The 15,890-nt window shown below is 49.6% G+C and overlaps 1 protein-coding gene across 7 annotated transcripts in view; it reads left to right on the forward strand.

Moving 5' to 3' along the window:
* caskin2b (CASK interacting protein 2b) overlaps positions 1 to 15,890 on the forward strand; it is a 40,672-nt gene that overhangs the window by 14,825 nt on the left and 9,957 nt on the right. For 6 of the 7 annotated variants that reach the window (XM_081610398.1, XM_081610397.1, XM_081610399.1 and 3 more), the window contains exons 4-11: positions 2,359 to 2,456; positions 2,531 to 2,676; positions 3,352 to 3,447; positions 4,624 to 4,754; positions 8,772 to 8,880; positions 9,594 to 9,702; positions 12,427 to 12,521; positions 13,930 to 14,047. In XM_081610398.1, coding sequence (XP_081466524.1) covers positions 2,359 to 2,456; positions 2,531 to 2,676; positions 3,352 to 3,447; positions 4,624 to 4,754; positions 8,772 to 8,880; positions 9,594 to 9,702; positions 12,427 to 12,521; positions 13,930 to 14,047 — 902 coding nt within the window. Of the gene's footprint in view, positions 1 to 2,358; positions 2,457 to 2,530; positions 2,677 to 2,801; positions 2,819 to 3,351; positions 3,448 to 4,623; positions 4,755 to 8,771; positions 8,881 to 9,593; positions 9,703 to 12,426; positions 12,522 to 13,929; positions 14,048 to 15,890 lie in introns of those variants that run through there. The other variant, XM_081610403.1, reaches the window with a different exon arrangement.

Genomic DNA, 15,890 nt, shown 5'->3' on the forward strand with positions numbered 1-15,890 from the left:
CAGCTTCCTGTTTCAGCTGCTTCCAGCTTCCTGCTTCAGCTCCATCCAGCTTCCTGCTTCAGCTCCATCCAGCTTCCTGTTTCAGCTCCATCCAGCTTCCTGTTTCAGCTGCATCCAGCTTCCTGTTTCAGCTCCATCCAGCTTCCTGTTTCAGCTCCATCCAGCTTCCTGCTTCAGCTGCATGCAGCTTCCTGTTTCAGCTGCTTCCAGCTTCCTGCTTCAGCTCCATCCAGCTTCCTGCTTCAGCTCCATCCAGCTTCCTGTTTCAGCTCCATCCAGCTTCCTGCTTCAGCTGCATGCAGCTTCCTGCTTCAGCTGCATCCAGCTTCCTGTTTCAGCTCCATCCAGCTTCCTGCTTCAGCTGCATCCAGCTTCCTGCTTCAGCTCCATCCAGCTTCCTGCTTCAGCTGCATCCAGCTTCCTGCTTCAGCTCCATCCAGCTTCCTGCTTCAGCTCCATCCAGCTTCCTGCTTCAGCTCCATCCAGCTTCCTGTTTCAGCTCCATCCAGCTTCCTGTTTCAGCTCCATCCAGCTTCCTGCTTCAGCTGCATCCAGCTTCCTGCTTCAGCTCCATCCAGCTTCCTGCTTCAGCTCCATCCTGCTTCCTGCTTCAGCTCCATCCAGCTTCCTGTTTCAGCTGCATCCAGCTTCCTGTTTCAGCTCCATCCAGCTTCCTGTTTCAGCTCCATCCAGCTTCCTGCTTCAGCTGCATGCAGCTTCCTGTTTCAGCTGCATCCAGCTTCCTGTTTCAGCTCCATCCAGCTTCCTGTTTCAGCTCCATCCAGCTTCCTGCTTCAGCTGCATGCAGCTTCCTGTTTCAGCTGCTTCCAGCTTCCTGCTTCAGCTCCATCCAGCTTCCTGCTTCAGCTCCATCCAGCTTCCTGTTTCAGCTCCATCCAGCTTCCTGCTTCAGCTGCATGCAGCTTCCTGCTTCAGCTGCATCCTGCTTCCTGCTTCAGCTCCATCCAGCTTCCTGTTTCAGCTCCATCCTGCTTCCTGCTTCAGCTCCATCCAGCTTCCTGTTTCAGCTCCATCCAGCTTCCTGTTTCAGCTCCATCCAGCTTCCTGCTTCAGCTGCATGCAGCTTCCTGTTTCAGCTGCTTCCAGCTTCCTGCTTCAGCTCCATCCAGCTTCCTGCTTCAGCTCCATCCTGCTTCCTGCTTCAGCTCCATCCAGCTTCCTGTTTCAGCTGCATCCAGCTTCCTGTTTCAGCTCCATCCAGCTTCCTGTTTCAGCTCCATCCAGCTTCCTGCTTCAGCTGCATGCAGCTTCCTGTTTCAGCTGCATCCAGCTTCCTGTTTCAGCTCCATCCAGCTTCCTGTTTCAGCTCCATCCAGCTTCCTGCTTCAGCTGCATGCAGCTTCCTGTTTCAGCTGCTTCCAGCTTCCTGCTTCAGCTCCATCCAGCTTCCTGCTTCAGCTCCATCCAGCTTCCTGTTTCAGCTCCATCCAGCTTCCTGTTTCAGCTGCATGCAGCTTCCTGTTTCAGCTGCATCCAGCTTCCTGTTTCAGCTCCATCCAGCTTCCTGCTTCAGCTGCATCCAGCTTCCTGTTTCAGCTCCATCCAGCTTCCTGTTTCAGCTCCATCCAGCTTCCTGCTTCAGCTGCATCCAGCTTCCTGTTTCAGCTCCATCCAGCTTCCTGCTTCAGCTCCATCCAGCTTCCTGTTTCAGCTCCATCCAGCTTCCTGCTTCAGCAGCATCCAGCTTCCCGTTTCAGCTCAGCCATCAGAGCGTTGACGCTTCACCGAATCTCATCCTGAAACTCTGTACTCCATTACTGCCGCTGCCGGCGGCGTTTTCTGTACATGAACGCATCACCGACGTTTCACAAGAGAGAGACTCGCCCCCCTCCCCCTCCTCCTTTTATCCGGCTCTTTGCAGCCAGAACCGGCCTGCAGCCTGCAGGTCCGTTTCCTCGACCCGCTCAGCTGTGGGAGGATGGAGACATGCTGAGTCGTCTCAGTCCTGCTAGATTTGGTTCTGAACCGGTTCTGGTCCATCACATCATCTTTATTTTATTTTATTTTTTATTAATTTCTTATAACTTGGATTCATATTAATGTTTATTTAAAGACGTAACTTTTTAATTTTTTAAAATAAAATATTTTTAATCAGAAATCTCATGACCCCTCCGCAGGATCTCCCGACCCTCTAGGGGTCGCCACCCCCATGTTGAAGACCTCTGTTTTAAATCTGGCAGCTTAAAAACTGTTTAAATGAGTTGAAAATGGAATAAAAATGATATTTTTGTGGTAAAAAGTTTGTTTCATCATTAGCAACATTTATGGCTGAGAAAATGTCCCAGCTTCAATGAACTGACCTTTGACCCGGGTCTGTGTGTGACCTTTGACCTACAGCTTCTCGGCGCTGCACCATGCTGCCCTCACCGGAACCACGGAGCTGCTGGCGGCGCTGCTGGAGGCTCAGGCCGCCGTCGACATCAAAGACACCAACGGTGAGGTTCTGCCGGGCCGGTTCCGGCGGTTCTGGTTCTGCTCTGACCGCATGCTGTGGTTGCTGTGGTTGCAGGAATGCGGCCGCTGCATTACGCCGCCTGGCAGGGGAAGGCCCAGTCCGTCCTGACGCTGCTCCGGTCCGGAGCGTCTGTCAACGGCGCCTCCATGGACGGACACATCCCGCTGCACCTGGCGGCCCAGTACGGGCACTACGAGGTGGTGAGTCCACAGAACCAGAACCACAGTACGGGCACCACGAGGTGGTGAGTCCACAGAACCAGAACCACCCAGTATGGGCACCACGAGGTGGTGAGTCCACAGAACCAGAACCAGAACCACCCAGTACGGGCACTACGAGGTGGTGAGTCCACAGAACCAGAACCACCCAGTACGGGCACCACGAGGTGGTGAGTCCACAGAACCAGAACCACGCATGTTCTTCTCTCCTGACCCGGGTGATGAGTTGGGTTCTGGTTCTGTTCAGACCCGGTTCTGGACCTGGGGTTCTGCTGTACTGTTTTAATATTGTGATGGTTTCCATGACGACGCCCGCTGAGGTTTCTCCTTCCCATAATGACCGATGAGTTTCCTCTCTGCAGGTTCTGGATCTGACCCGGTTCTGGTCCACTGCAGGAACACGTTTGAATATGGATTAATAATCCCAGAGATTCTGGTGATTCTGGCCAAATTACAGTGAACAGAGGTTCTGGTTCTGGTTCTGTTGGGCCGGTTTAATCCGCTCCTGAAGATCCTGACACAAAAGCGACTCAGCAGGATTAGCTGAGCGAGAACCGGGTCAGAACCGCAGGATCCAGCAGCAGCTTCCCAGAACCAGGAGAACCTCTAGTACTGGGTCACTGGCAGAACCTGATCTGGTTCTGTTTGTGCTTTCAGTCAGAGATGCTGCTGCAGCACCAGTCCAACCCATGTCTGCTCAACCGGGCCAAGAAGACTCCTCTGGACCTGGCCTGTGAGTTCGGACGGGCCAAGGTGAGCGAGCGGTTCTGGGGGGGGCGGGTTCAGGGAGGGCGGTTCTGGGGGTTTGGGTTCTGGGAGGGCGGGTTCTGGGGGGGTGGGTTCTGGGAGGGCGGGTTCTGGGGGGGCGGGTTCTGGGGGGACGATTTCTGGGAGGGCGGGTTCTGGGGGGGCAGGTTCTGGGAGGGCATGTTCTGGGGGGACGGGTTCTTGGAGGTCGGGTCCTGGGGGTGCGAGTTCTGGGAGGGTTCTTGGGGGACGGGTTCTGGGGGGACGGGTTTTGGGAGGGCGGGTTCTGGGGGAGCGGGTTCTGGGGGGACGATTTCTGGGAGGGCGGGTTCTGGGGGGGCGGGTTCTGGGAGGGCAGGTTCTGGGGGGGCGGGTTCTTGGAGGTCGGGTTCTGGGGGTGTGAGTTCCGGGAGGGTTCTTGGGGGACGGGTTCTGGGGAGACGGGTTTTGGGAGGGCGGGTTCTGGGAGGGCGGGTTCTGGGGGGGCGGGTTCTTGGAGGTTGGGTTCTGGGAGAGCGTGTCCTTGGAGGTCGGGTTCTGGGGGTGCGAGTTCTGGGAGGGTTCTTGGGGGATGGGTTCTGGGAGGGCGGTTTCTGGGGGGGCGGGTTCTGGGAGGGCGGTTTCTGGGGGGGCGGGTCCTGGGAGGGCGGGTCCTGGGAGAGCGGGTTCTGAGGGGGCGGGTTCTGGGAGCGACCCGACTGAAATTAGCTCGTACTTGTAAACATGTCGGTTTAGCTTTGCTCTCCTCGGTTGGATGCGTCGCTTTCGGAATGTTCTGGAATATTAAAGTCACTTCTGGATTCCTGAACTGGATCAACAATCCAGAAAAACCTGAACGAACCCGACTCACTTCCTGCTCCACGGGCTCAGCGCCGCGTGTCTGCATCCAACACAGCATCCAACACAGCATCCAACATAACATCCAACACAACATCCGACACAACATCCAACACAACATCCGACACAGCATCTGACACAACATCCAACACAACATCCAACACAACATCCGACACAACATCCGACACAGCATTTAACATCCAACATCCACATAAACATGACGCAGTTTATTCCTGACACTAGAAAACAGGTTGGACTGAATCAGAGGACCTGTCCCCTTGTTCTCTGTCCCCCTGTCCCTCTGCCCTCCTGTCATCTGTCCCTGTCCTCTGTCCCCCTGTCCAGGTGGTCCAGCTGCTCCTGAGCAGCAACATGGTGGCGGCGCTGTTGGAGGATGAGAGAAAGGAGCCCACAGACTCCGCCTACACCACGCCGCTGCACCTGGCGGCTCGCAATGGACACCAAGACGTCATACGGTGAGGAAACCGGGTCAGAACCAGAGTCCAGTCTGGGGTCCAAACAGCAGAAATCAAATAAATACCAGCAGCATGAAGTGAAAATGTAGAAAGAAATGAAGAAACCAAGAGTCCAGCTGATGAAACCAGACCGAGTCCAGTTCTGATGTCCGTGACTCACATCCAGGAGGTTCTGGAACCTTCTCTGATCCAGTACCTCCAGGTTCGGCTTCAGTCGCAGTTTCAGATGAAAACCAGACACATCATGACGATCATGGAGTCAGTCAGACGTTTTTATCCTGAAGTGAATTTGGCTTCGTGTTTCAGGCATTTTCACCGTCAGCGTAAATAAAACTGCAGCTCATTGGTGACCGAAATATCACCAAGCTAAATGTTTAACTTCAAGCTAAATATTTCGTTAGCTAGCGAAATATTTAGCTAAATATTTCAACTGTGATGCTTCTGAAGGTGAAAATATTCCATGCAATCGGCTGTAACATTTTAAACGACATCCCATAATATGGATGTGAAGCGGATCAGCTGATTGGAGGAAGACGATGCTGCAGGATGAAGGCTGAGGGGTCACAGGCTGTACAGGTGCTCTCTCCTGTTTCAGGTGAGAGCACCTGGGTCTGGCAGGGCTGATCAGAAACCACACAAACTGTTGGTTGCTATGGCAATGGTTGCTATGAGCTGCCGTGTCAGCAGGAAGTCAGTCTGTCTGCAGCCTGCAGAACTTCCTGGATCCACACCGAAGCTTCTGAGTCTGGACTGGGCTCACTGGGTTTGTTCTGGGCTTTCTGCCCTGATCTCCCTGCTGCCATGTGAATCCCACTGCAACGGTTCTGTGACCCAGTTCCAGCTCCCCTTCCTGGCTGCCAGCCGGAGCTCTGGCTGTGAGGATGTGAAGATAACTGACAGCAGCACTGAAGAACAAGAACAACAGTTCAACGTGACTGAAGCCGCTGCAGAATCGACACCATGCAGCTAGAATGCAGCCCTGCTACAGGCTAAGTGCATGGTGGCTGAATGGTGGTTGAATGGTGGCTGAATGGTGGTTGAATGGTGGTTGAATGGTGGCTGAATGGTGGTTGAATGGTGGTTGAATGGTGGCTGAATGGTGGTTGAATGGTGGTTGAATGGTGGTTGAATGGTGGCTGAATGGTGGTTGAATGGTGGTTGAATGGTGGTTGAATGGTGGTTGAATGGTGGCTGAATGGTGGCTGAATGGTGGTTGAATGGTGGCTGAATGGTGGTTGAATGGTGGTTGAATGGTGGCTGAATGGTGGTTGAATGGTGGTTGAATGGTGGCTGAATGGTGGTTGAATTGTGGCTGAATGGTGGTTGAATGGTGGTTGAATGGTGGTTGAATGGTGGCTGAATGGTGGTTGAATTGTGGCTGAATGGTGGTTGAATGGTGGTTGAATGGTGGTTGAATGGTGGCTGAATGGTGGTTGAATGGTGGTTGAATGGTGGTTGAATGGTGGCTGAATGGTGGTTGAATGGTGGCTGAATGGTGGTTGAATGGTGGTTGAATGGTGGCTGAATGGTGGTTGAATGGTGGTTGAATGGTGGCTGAATGGTGGTTGAATTGTGGCTGAATGGTGGTTGAATGGTGGTTGAATGGTGGTTGAATGGTGGCTGAATGGTGGTTGAATTGTGGCTGAATGGTGGTTGAATGGTGGTTGAATGGTGGTTGAATGGTGGCTGAATGGTGGTTGAATGGTGGTTGAATGGTGGCTGAATGGTGGTTGAATTGTGGCTGAATGGTGGTTGAATGGTGGTTGAATGGTGGTTGAATGGTGGCTGAATGGTGGTTGAATGGTGGTTGAATTTTGGTTGAATGGTGGCTGAATGGTGGTTGAATTTTGGTTGAATGGTGGCTGAATGGTGGTTGAATTTTGGTTGAATGGTGGCTGAATGGTGGTTGAATGGTGGTTGAATTTTGGTTGAATGGTGGTTGAATGGTGGTTGAATTTTGGTTGAATGGTGGCTGAATGGTGGTTGAATGGTGGTTGAATTTTGGTTGAATGGTGGCTGAATGGTGGCTGAATGGTGGCTGAATGGTGGTTGAATTGTGGCTGAATGGTGGTTGCATGGTGGTTGAATGGTGGCTGAATGGTGGTTGAATTTTGGTTGAATGGTGGTTGAATTTTGGCTGAATGGTGGTTGACTGGAGGTTGAATGGTGGTTGAATGGTGGCTGAATGGTGGTTGAATGGTGGTTGAATGGTGGTGGAATTTTGGCTGAATGGTGGTTGAATGGTGGTTGAATCGTGGCTGAATGGTGGTTGAATTTTGGTTGAATGGTGGTTGAATGGTGGTTGAATTTTGGCTGAATGGTGGTTGACTGGAGGTTGAATGGTGGTTGAATGGTGGCTGAATGGTGGTTGAATGGTGGTGGAATTTTGGCTGAATGGTGGTTGACTGGTGGTTGAATTTTGGTTGAATGGTGGCTGAATGGTGGTTGAATGGTGGCTGAATGGTGGTTGAATTTTGGTTGAATGGTGGCTGAATGGTGGTTGAATTTTGGCTGAATGGTGGCTGAATGGTGGTTGAATGGTGGTTGAATGGTGGCTGAATGGTGGTTGAATTTTGGTTGAATGGTGGTTGAATGGTGGCTGAATGGTGGTTGAATTTTGGTTGAATGGTGGTTGAATGGTGGTTGAATTTTGGCTGAATGGTGGTGGAATTTTGGCTGAATGGTGGTTGAATGGTGGTTGAATGGTGGCTGAATGGTGGTTGAATTTTGGTTGAATGGTGGTTGAATTTTGGCTGAATGGTGGTTGACTGGAGGTTGAATGGTGGTTGAATGGTGGCTGAATGGTGGTTGAATGGTGGTTGAATGGTGGTGGAATTTTGGCTGAATGGTGGTTGAATGGTGGTTGAATCGTGGCTGAATGGTGGTTGAATTTTGGTTGAATGGTGGTTGAATGGTGGTTGAATTTTGGCTGAATGGTGGTTGACTGGAGGTTGAATGGTGGTTGAATGGTGGCTGAATGGTGGTTGAATGGTGGTGGAATTTTGGCTGAATGGTGGTTGACTGGTGGTTGAATTTTGGCTGAATGGTCGTTGACTGGTGGTTGACTGGTGGTTGACTGGTGGTTGAATGGTGGCTGAATGGTGGTTGAATGGTGGTTGACTGGTCGTTGAATGGTGGTTGAATGGTGGTTGACTGGTGGTTGAATGGTGGTTGAATGGTGGTTGAATGGTGGCTGAATGGTGGTTGAATGGTGGTTGAATGGTGGTTGACTGGTGGTTGACTGGTGGTTGAATGGTGGTTGAATGGTGGTTTAATGGTGGTTGAATGGTGGCTGAATGGTGGTTTAATGGTGGTTGAATGGTGGTTGACTGGTGGTTGAATGGTGGTTGAATGGTGGTTGACTGGTGGTTGAATGGTGGTTGAATGGTGGTTGACTGGTGGTTGAATGGTGGTTGAATGGTGGTTGACTGGTGGTTGAATGGTGGTTGAATGGTGGTTGAATGGTGGTTTAATGGTGGTTGAATGGTGGCTGACTGGTGGTTGACTGGTGGTTGAATTTTGGCTGAATGGTCGTTGACTTGTGGTTGAATGGTGGCTGAATGGTGGTTGACAGTTGATCTCCAGTAGCAGTCAGCGTTACAGTGTGTCTGAAAAGGCCTCTGACTAAAGACTGTGCTGTGTGACGGTCTCATGCTAACAGCTGAGCATTCAGAAAGCAACATGTCATGACCTCATCAGCTGCTGATCCGGCTCCCTTGCTTTAATCTCCGTCTGGGTGGAGATGTTGGAGTTCGGGATAATGATGGATCCAACTCTTCTGGGATTCGGGGTCAAGGTTCAAATTTGATCTCAGCTCCTGGTCGTAAAAACCAAACCCCTTGTTGTCATGGGTTTGCATCATAACAACAGTCTTTAACATTGGCGATGAGTTAGCCTGAAGGTCTGCAGCCTTAGTGGGTTAATCAGTCCTGACACTCGTTTTAGCCGCTGAAGCTAATATAGGAAACTCACACCGTGACCTTTGAACTGCGGACAATTAGCTCTGTGTTTGCTCAGGCTGCTGCTGAAGGCTGGCATCGACATCAACAAGACCAGCAAGTCTGGAACGGCGCTGCATGAAGCTGCGCTGTACGGCAAGACGGAGGCGGTGCGACTGCTGCTGGACGTGAGTCACTGCAGGCGTTTCCGCCGCACTGAATGATTCCTTCCGTATCAGTGAGTTCAATCAGTTCAGGTCTGACGTCTTCACTCTGGCTAGCCCCGCCCCTCAGCAGAAGCCCCGCCCCTCAGTGTAAGCCCCGCCTCCTTATTTGATTATAAGAACAAGAAATAGAAATGGAGGTAAAAAGTAAAAGTCCATGAAATACACAAAGCAGCTTTAACCAAATAAAACAGTAATGAAATAAAATAGGCTCTCCATTAAAAAGTGAATTGTAATTTTTATTTCATTATTCTATGTATATTTCAGAGTATTTATTACTTATTTATACAATTTTTATTTATTTCATTTTGAATGAACTGATTCTCTATAGATTAGAGGAAATAAAGCATAAGATAATAAAGAGAAGTAATGAAGTTAGAATCAGTTTTTAGTTCTGATTTGAAGGAACTGACAGCTGACAGAAGGCCGACTTTAGAAATGTCTTTATGTGATCCTTCTATATATCTGGATCTATATCTCTAGATCTGTAACTACACATCTCTAATTCTATATCTATAACTCTACACATATAACTCTAGATCTATAACTCCACATCTGTAACTGTAGACCTATAACAGTAGATCTGTTCCTCTGCATGATAAGCTGGTTTAGTTGTGGGAACGGTTTGGCGCCCCCTGGTGCTGATCAGCTCTCAGCGGCCATGTTTCTCTGTCCAGGCTGGCGTGGATGTGAACATCAGAAACACCTACAACCAAACGGCGCTGGACATCGTCAACCAGTTCACCACGTCCCACGCCAGCAAGGACATCAAGCAGCTGCTCAGAGGTCAGAGGTCACACATCAGCTGACAGGAGCCTCAGAGTTTTTCACTCCGTCACCATGACTGTCCAAACCACATCTTTACAAATCTGAGTAACATTTGTACAGCCTCCACGTGCACGCTCTGTGCACGCTCAGCCTCCACGTGCACGCTCAGCCTCCACGTGCACGCTCTGTGCACGCTCAGCCTCCACGTGCACGCTCTGTGCACGCTCAGCCTCCACGTGCACGCTCAGCCTCCACGTGCACGCTCTGCCTCCACGTGCACGCTCAGCCTCCACGTGCACGCTCAGCCTCCACGTGCACCCTCTGCCTCCACGTGCACGCTCTGCCTCCACGTGCACGCTCTGCCTCCACGTGCACGCTCAGCCTCCACGTGCACGCTCTGCCTCCACGTGCACGCTCAGCCTCCACGTGCACGCTCAGCCTCCACGTGCACGCTCAGCCTCCACGTGCACGCTCAACCTGCGTGAAGCTGACACCCCACCCACGTCAAAAAATCCAGCAAATAGTCTGAATGGTTAGTGCTCCGTTTGTGCAGGTTTGTGCCGTTAAAATTTTCGTTTGTGCAGTTTTGGTTTCTGAGATATTAAACATTATTTTTTAGGTCATCTAGAGTTCACCATCCCCCCATATCTCTCCAAAACAAACCAAAGTGGGCTAGTTTGTTAGTGCTCCGTTTGTGCAGGTTTGTGCCGTTAAAATTTTCGTTTGTGCAGCTTTCATCTTTGAGATATTAAAAGTTATAATTTTGGCCGATTACGTCACCGTCACCCTATCACGTTCCAAATCAAACCAAAGTGTGGGCTACTTCTTGTAATTCTTCAGATTCTCAGCTGTTGTACAATGTGTACATTTTGTTTTGAACTTCAATAAAGACTTAGAACAAGAAAAAATGTGTCTCATTTCAAGAAATGTTTTAAGATAGCAATGTTTTTTCATGAACGTAGCTTCTCTCCACAATAATTGAATCCTAATAAAGGACATGCAGCCTGACCCTGACGTAATGTGTATAACCTGTTCAACTGTGCTTTGATTTCGGAGGGTCTGAAGAATTATATTCACATTGTTGATGTACTGTCTGCTGATTATGCAGCAAACGTGTAAAAAAATTACATGAGCCTATAAAGGCCAATTTGCTAGTTGCTTGAGCAAAGATTTTGCCGAGTAAAACGGAAATGTGTCATTATTTCAAAGTTCATCCAAGTAATGTACTTAATATTTAGTAAATATAGTTTCAATGCAACGACTTTCATTTCATCCAATTTCTTACATTAAATGTGTATGGGCTTCAAGGAGACATGTTTTGCGAACTTTGACATAGTTCTCACACAACTGGGATTGGCTCCACCCACACTGTAGTGAGGCTCCTCCCCCCCCATCTTGTTTTGCAGAGCAAGTGTAATTTCAACCTCTCGTTAATATTCTAGCGGTCTCAAATCGTTTTGAATAAGTCATTTTTGGAATTTTTTCAACCCCGATTTTGATTTTTTAACAAGGTAAGTAAATTAATGCTCAACTAGCAAATTGGCCTTTATAGGCTCATGTAATTTTTTTACACGTTTGCTGCATAATCAGCAGACAGTACATCAACAATGTGAATATAATTCTTCAGACCCTCCGAAATCAAAGCACAGTTGAACAGGTTATACACATTACGTTAGGGTCAGGCTGCATGTCCTTTATTAGCAGGATTCAATTACTGTGGAGAGAAGTGAAAAAACATTGCTATCTTAAAACATTTCTTGAAATGAGACACATTTTTTCTTGTTCTAAGTCTTTATTGAAGTTCAAAACAAAATGTACACATTGTACAACAGCTGAGAATCTGAAGAATTACAAGAAGTAGCCCACACTTAGGTTTGATTTGGAACGTGATAGGGTGACGGTGACGTCATCGGCCAAAATTATAACTTTTAATATCTCAGAAACCAAAGCTGCACAAACGAAAATTTTAACGGCACAAACCTGCACAAACGTAGCACTAACCATTCAGACTATTTGCTGGATTTTTTGACGTGGGTGGGGTGTCAGCTTCACGCAGGTGCACACTCAGCCTCCACGTGCACGCTCAGCCTCCACGTGCACGCTCAGCCTCCACGTGCACGCTCAGCCTCCACGTGCACGCTCAGCCTCCACGTGCACGCTCTGCCTCCACGTGCACGCTCAGCCTCCACGTGCACCCTCTGCCTCCACGTGCACGCTCTGCCTCCACGTGCACGCTCTGCCTCCACGTGCACCCTCTGCCTCCACGTGCACCCTCTGCCTCCACGTGCACGCTCTGCCTCCACGTGCACGCTCTGCCTCCACGTGCACCCTCTGCCTCCACGTGCACGCTCTGCCTCCACGTGCACCCTCTGCCTCCACGTGCACGCTCTGCCTCCACGTGCACGCTCTGCCTCCACGTGCACCCTCTGCCTCCACGTGCACGCTCGGCCTCCACGTGCACGCTCTGTGCACGCTCTGCCTCCACGTGCACGCTCTGTGCACGCTCTGCCTCCACGTGCACGCTCTGCCTCCACGTGCACGCTCTACCGCCACGTGCACGCTCAGCCTCCACGTCGCTGCATGAATTATTGACAAGTCTGTTGTCAGTGAAACTGTTTCTGGTGCTTCACTGGTTCTGCATTCAGACCAAACCAAACGCTACTACCAGAGTTTTACATGTTCTGATCAGATGAAGTTCTGATGGGCTGATCCAGTTCTGATCCGGTTCTGTTTCCTCCATAGACGCAACGGGGATCCTTCAAGTCAGAGCCTTGAAGGACCACTGGAACCTCCACGACCCAACCGCGCTCAACATCCGGGCCGGAGACGTGATCACGGTGAGACGCTGTGGACCAACACTGGTTCCAGAGCTGTGGTACCAGAACCACATCTCTGGTTCTGGTCTGAAGGACTCAGCTGAAGAAGACGGTGGTTACAAACTCAGTCAGTAAATCAGGAGAACAGACTTTCTGAAAGCCTGGAATCCATCCATCCATTTTCTTGCACCCTTGTCCCTTATTGGGGTCGGGAGGGTTGCTGGTTCCTCTCCAGCTAACGTCCCGCGTGAGAGGCGGGGTCACCTGGACAGGTCGCCAGTCTGTCGCAGGGCAACACAGAGACACACAACCATGCACACACACACTCACACCTAGGGACAATTTGTAGAGGCCAATTAACCTGACAGTCATGTTTGTGGACTGTGGGAGGAAACCGGAGTACCTGGAGAAAACCCACCATGCACAGGGAGAACATGGAGACTCCATGCAGAAAGACCGGGAATCGAACCCAGAACCTTCTTGCTGCAAGGCAGCAGCTCTACCAACTGCGCCACTGTGCAGCCCAGCCTGGAATCCATCACAAATAATTGTCACCTCTTTATTTCACGTTTGTATTACTTGTGTTTTATTATTTATTATTTGTGTTTTATATTTTATTACTTAGCAAAGTTCATGGCCTAATAATTCCATCATGAACAAATTATTTAGTAAAAATGCAGAACTTTTAAAATATTTAACAGATTTTTGTTCACTGGATGTTCATTTGTGAGAGAAGCTCATAATTTTCCATCTTGTTTCATTCAGCAGAGCTAAAAGAACATTAAAAACACCTACAGTTAGCTGCTAAGCTAGCGGGGCTATGCTAGCGCGAAGATGCTAACAGAGTAGAACAGTTATTTGCTTCTCTAAGCAGAGTTTACATGAAGCTGGTTAATGGAATAACAAATATTATATGATAAAGGCTTTATGGTGATCATATCCACGTGCTTGGTGAACATTAAGCTAGAAGTAAAACAAATTTAGAATCTTTACCGTTTGTGATCTTCTTCATGTTTCTGTGGGGACCGGCAGAGGAAGCGCCGCCACCCTGTGGTGGAACTCGGAACAACATCTCAATTCAATACTTTTACTCCTTTTAATTCAGGTAAATTATAAATAAATCTTTATTAATAATGTCTAATCAGAAACCTGACAACCCCTAAGACCTCTGGTCTAGAAAAACATTTCTAGATTGTGTCCTGGTCCAGGATTCGGACTCTGAGACGATCCAGCAGAACTAAACCGGTTCTGCAGCAGAAACCATCTTGTTTGTAGCTGCATAGATGGTTCATAAACTGAGAAATTCTGGTTAAAACCAAACCAGACAGTCTGGTTGCAGGAGCCTGGTTCTGGTTCTGCTTGTCAGCCCAAATCTCCTGCTCAGCCTGAAGGTGTTTTCATGCCAGCTGCTCGGTGTCGCCCCCTACAGGTGTTGGAGCAGCACCTGGACGGGCGCTGGAAGGGCCACATCCACGACAGCCAGCGGGGAACGGACCGGGTCGGCTTCTTCCCTCCGTCCATCGTGGAGGTGATCAGCAGGCGGAACGGTCAGTGAGACGCCAAGATGGCGGCTCTGATGTAATCAGCTGATCACATGATCAATGTGAGCTCAGCGTTTCTAAAGGCCTCTTCACCTCCTGGTCTATGTTCTGACTCAGTTCTGATTTGTTCTGCCTTTAACTGGACTTGGTTTGTTTTATCCTGGTTTAAAAAACTTAATTCTGTTTTTTTCTTGTTTTATTCTGGTTTTAACTGGAAATACTTTACTTTTTATCCTGTTTTTCATCTGGTTTTAATCTGGTGTAATCCTGGTTTAATCTGGTGTAATCCTGTTTCAATCTGGTGTAATCCTGGTTTAATCTGGTGTAATCCTGGTTTAATCTGGTGTAATCCTGGTTTAATCTGGTGTAATCCTGGTTTAATCTGGTGTAATCCTGTTTCAATCTGGTGTAATCCTGGTTTAATCTGGTGTAATCCTGGTTTAATCTGGTGTAATCCTGTTTCAATCTGGTGTAATCCTGGTTTAATCTGGTGTAATCCTGTTTCAATCTGGTGTAATCCTGGTTTAATCTGGTGTAATCCTGGTTTAATCTGGTGTAATCCTGTTTTAATCTGGTGTAATCCTGGTTTAATCTGGTGTAATCCTGGTTTAATCTGGTGTAATCCTGGTTTAATCTGGTGTAATCCTGGTTTAATCTGGTGTAATCCTGCTGGTGGTTCTGATGTTCTTACTGATCAGTCGGTTTTATTTTCCGGATCGTTCTAACTCAGAGCCGGTCCAGTGTAGCTTCTGGTACCAGAACATCGGGCCCCGGCGTGTTCTGACTGCAGATGGGTTCTGGAAGCTTTCTGGACCACCTGACTGAAGTTTCCCTCCCCTCCTTCTTCAAATCAGACAAAATGGGTGTCAAACGTTTGTGCTGGTTTGTGCAGTAAAATGTTGTTTGTGCTGCTATCATTTTAAAGATGTAAAGAAACGTTTCTAGAGGTCATCAAAGGTCAGTGAACATCAGTTCTTCTATAAATAGTTTGTGCACTGACTTGAAGTCGTGCTGATGCTGTCATCATGAAACTGAGCTGGAAACAGCTGACCAGCACAGGCTTTGCTCTAGTCCCACTTTTCGTATTTCAACAGTACAGTTTGTCCAATCGCGCCCTCTGGTGGTCAGAAACTAAACTACAGGTGACCCAGTGTGTTTTGGGAGGTACCAGTTCATTCTAGATAAGATCTGGTTCCAAGTGAATTTCGTCAACGTTAAAATTGAGTTATTCATGTTTGTAGGTTAGCACTTAACATGCTTGAACTGATGTTCATTGACCTTTGATGACCTTTAGAAACATTTTTATTTATATCTTTAAGTGAAACAAAAATTTTGCTGCACAAAAGTAGCACAAACATTTGAGACCAATTTTATCTGATTCCAAGAAGGTGGGGGGCCACCTCCACTCAGGTTTCTGGGCCTGGTCTGCAGCGAGCCAGGCCGGGCCGAGCCGGGCCGCCCAGACCGGGTCAGGCCAGGCCGGGTCAGGCCAGGCCGTGCCGGGCGGGCTGGGCCGGGCCGACCGGGCCGAGCCCAGACCGGGTCAGGCCAGGCCGGGCCGAGCCGGGCCTCCCAGACCGGGCCGAGCCAGGCCGCCCAGACCGGGTCAGGCCAGGCTGGGCCAGGCCAGGCTGGGCCGAGCCGGGCCGCCCAGGCCGGGTCAGGCCAGGCTGGGCCAGGCCGGGCCGAGCCGGGCCGAGCCGGGCCGGGCTGGGTCGGGCCGGGTCAGGCCGCCGGTGGGCTCTGGCTGTCGGGTCTGTTTGCCTCTGCAGGAACCAATCAGCTGCTTGCTCCATCTCATGCTCCTCCCCTTCCTGCTCCTCCATCCAGACTGACTCCTCCCTCTAAC

This window comes from Poecilia reticulata, chromosome 8 (assembly GCF_904066995.2).
Source record: "Poecilia reticulata chromosome 8, P_reticulata-male-v2, whole genome shotgun sequence".
Classification (NCBI taxonomy): Eukaryota; Metazoa; Chordata; class Actinopteri; order Cyprinodontiformes; family Poeciliidae; genus Poecilia; species Poecilia reticulata.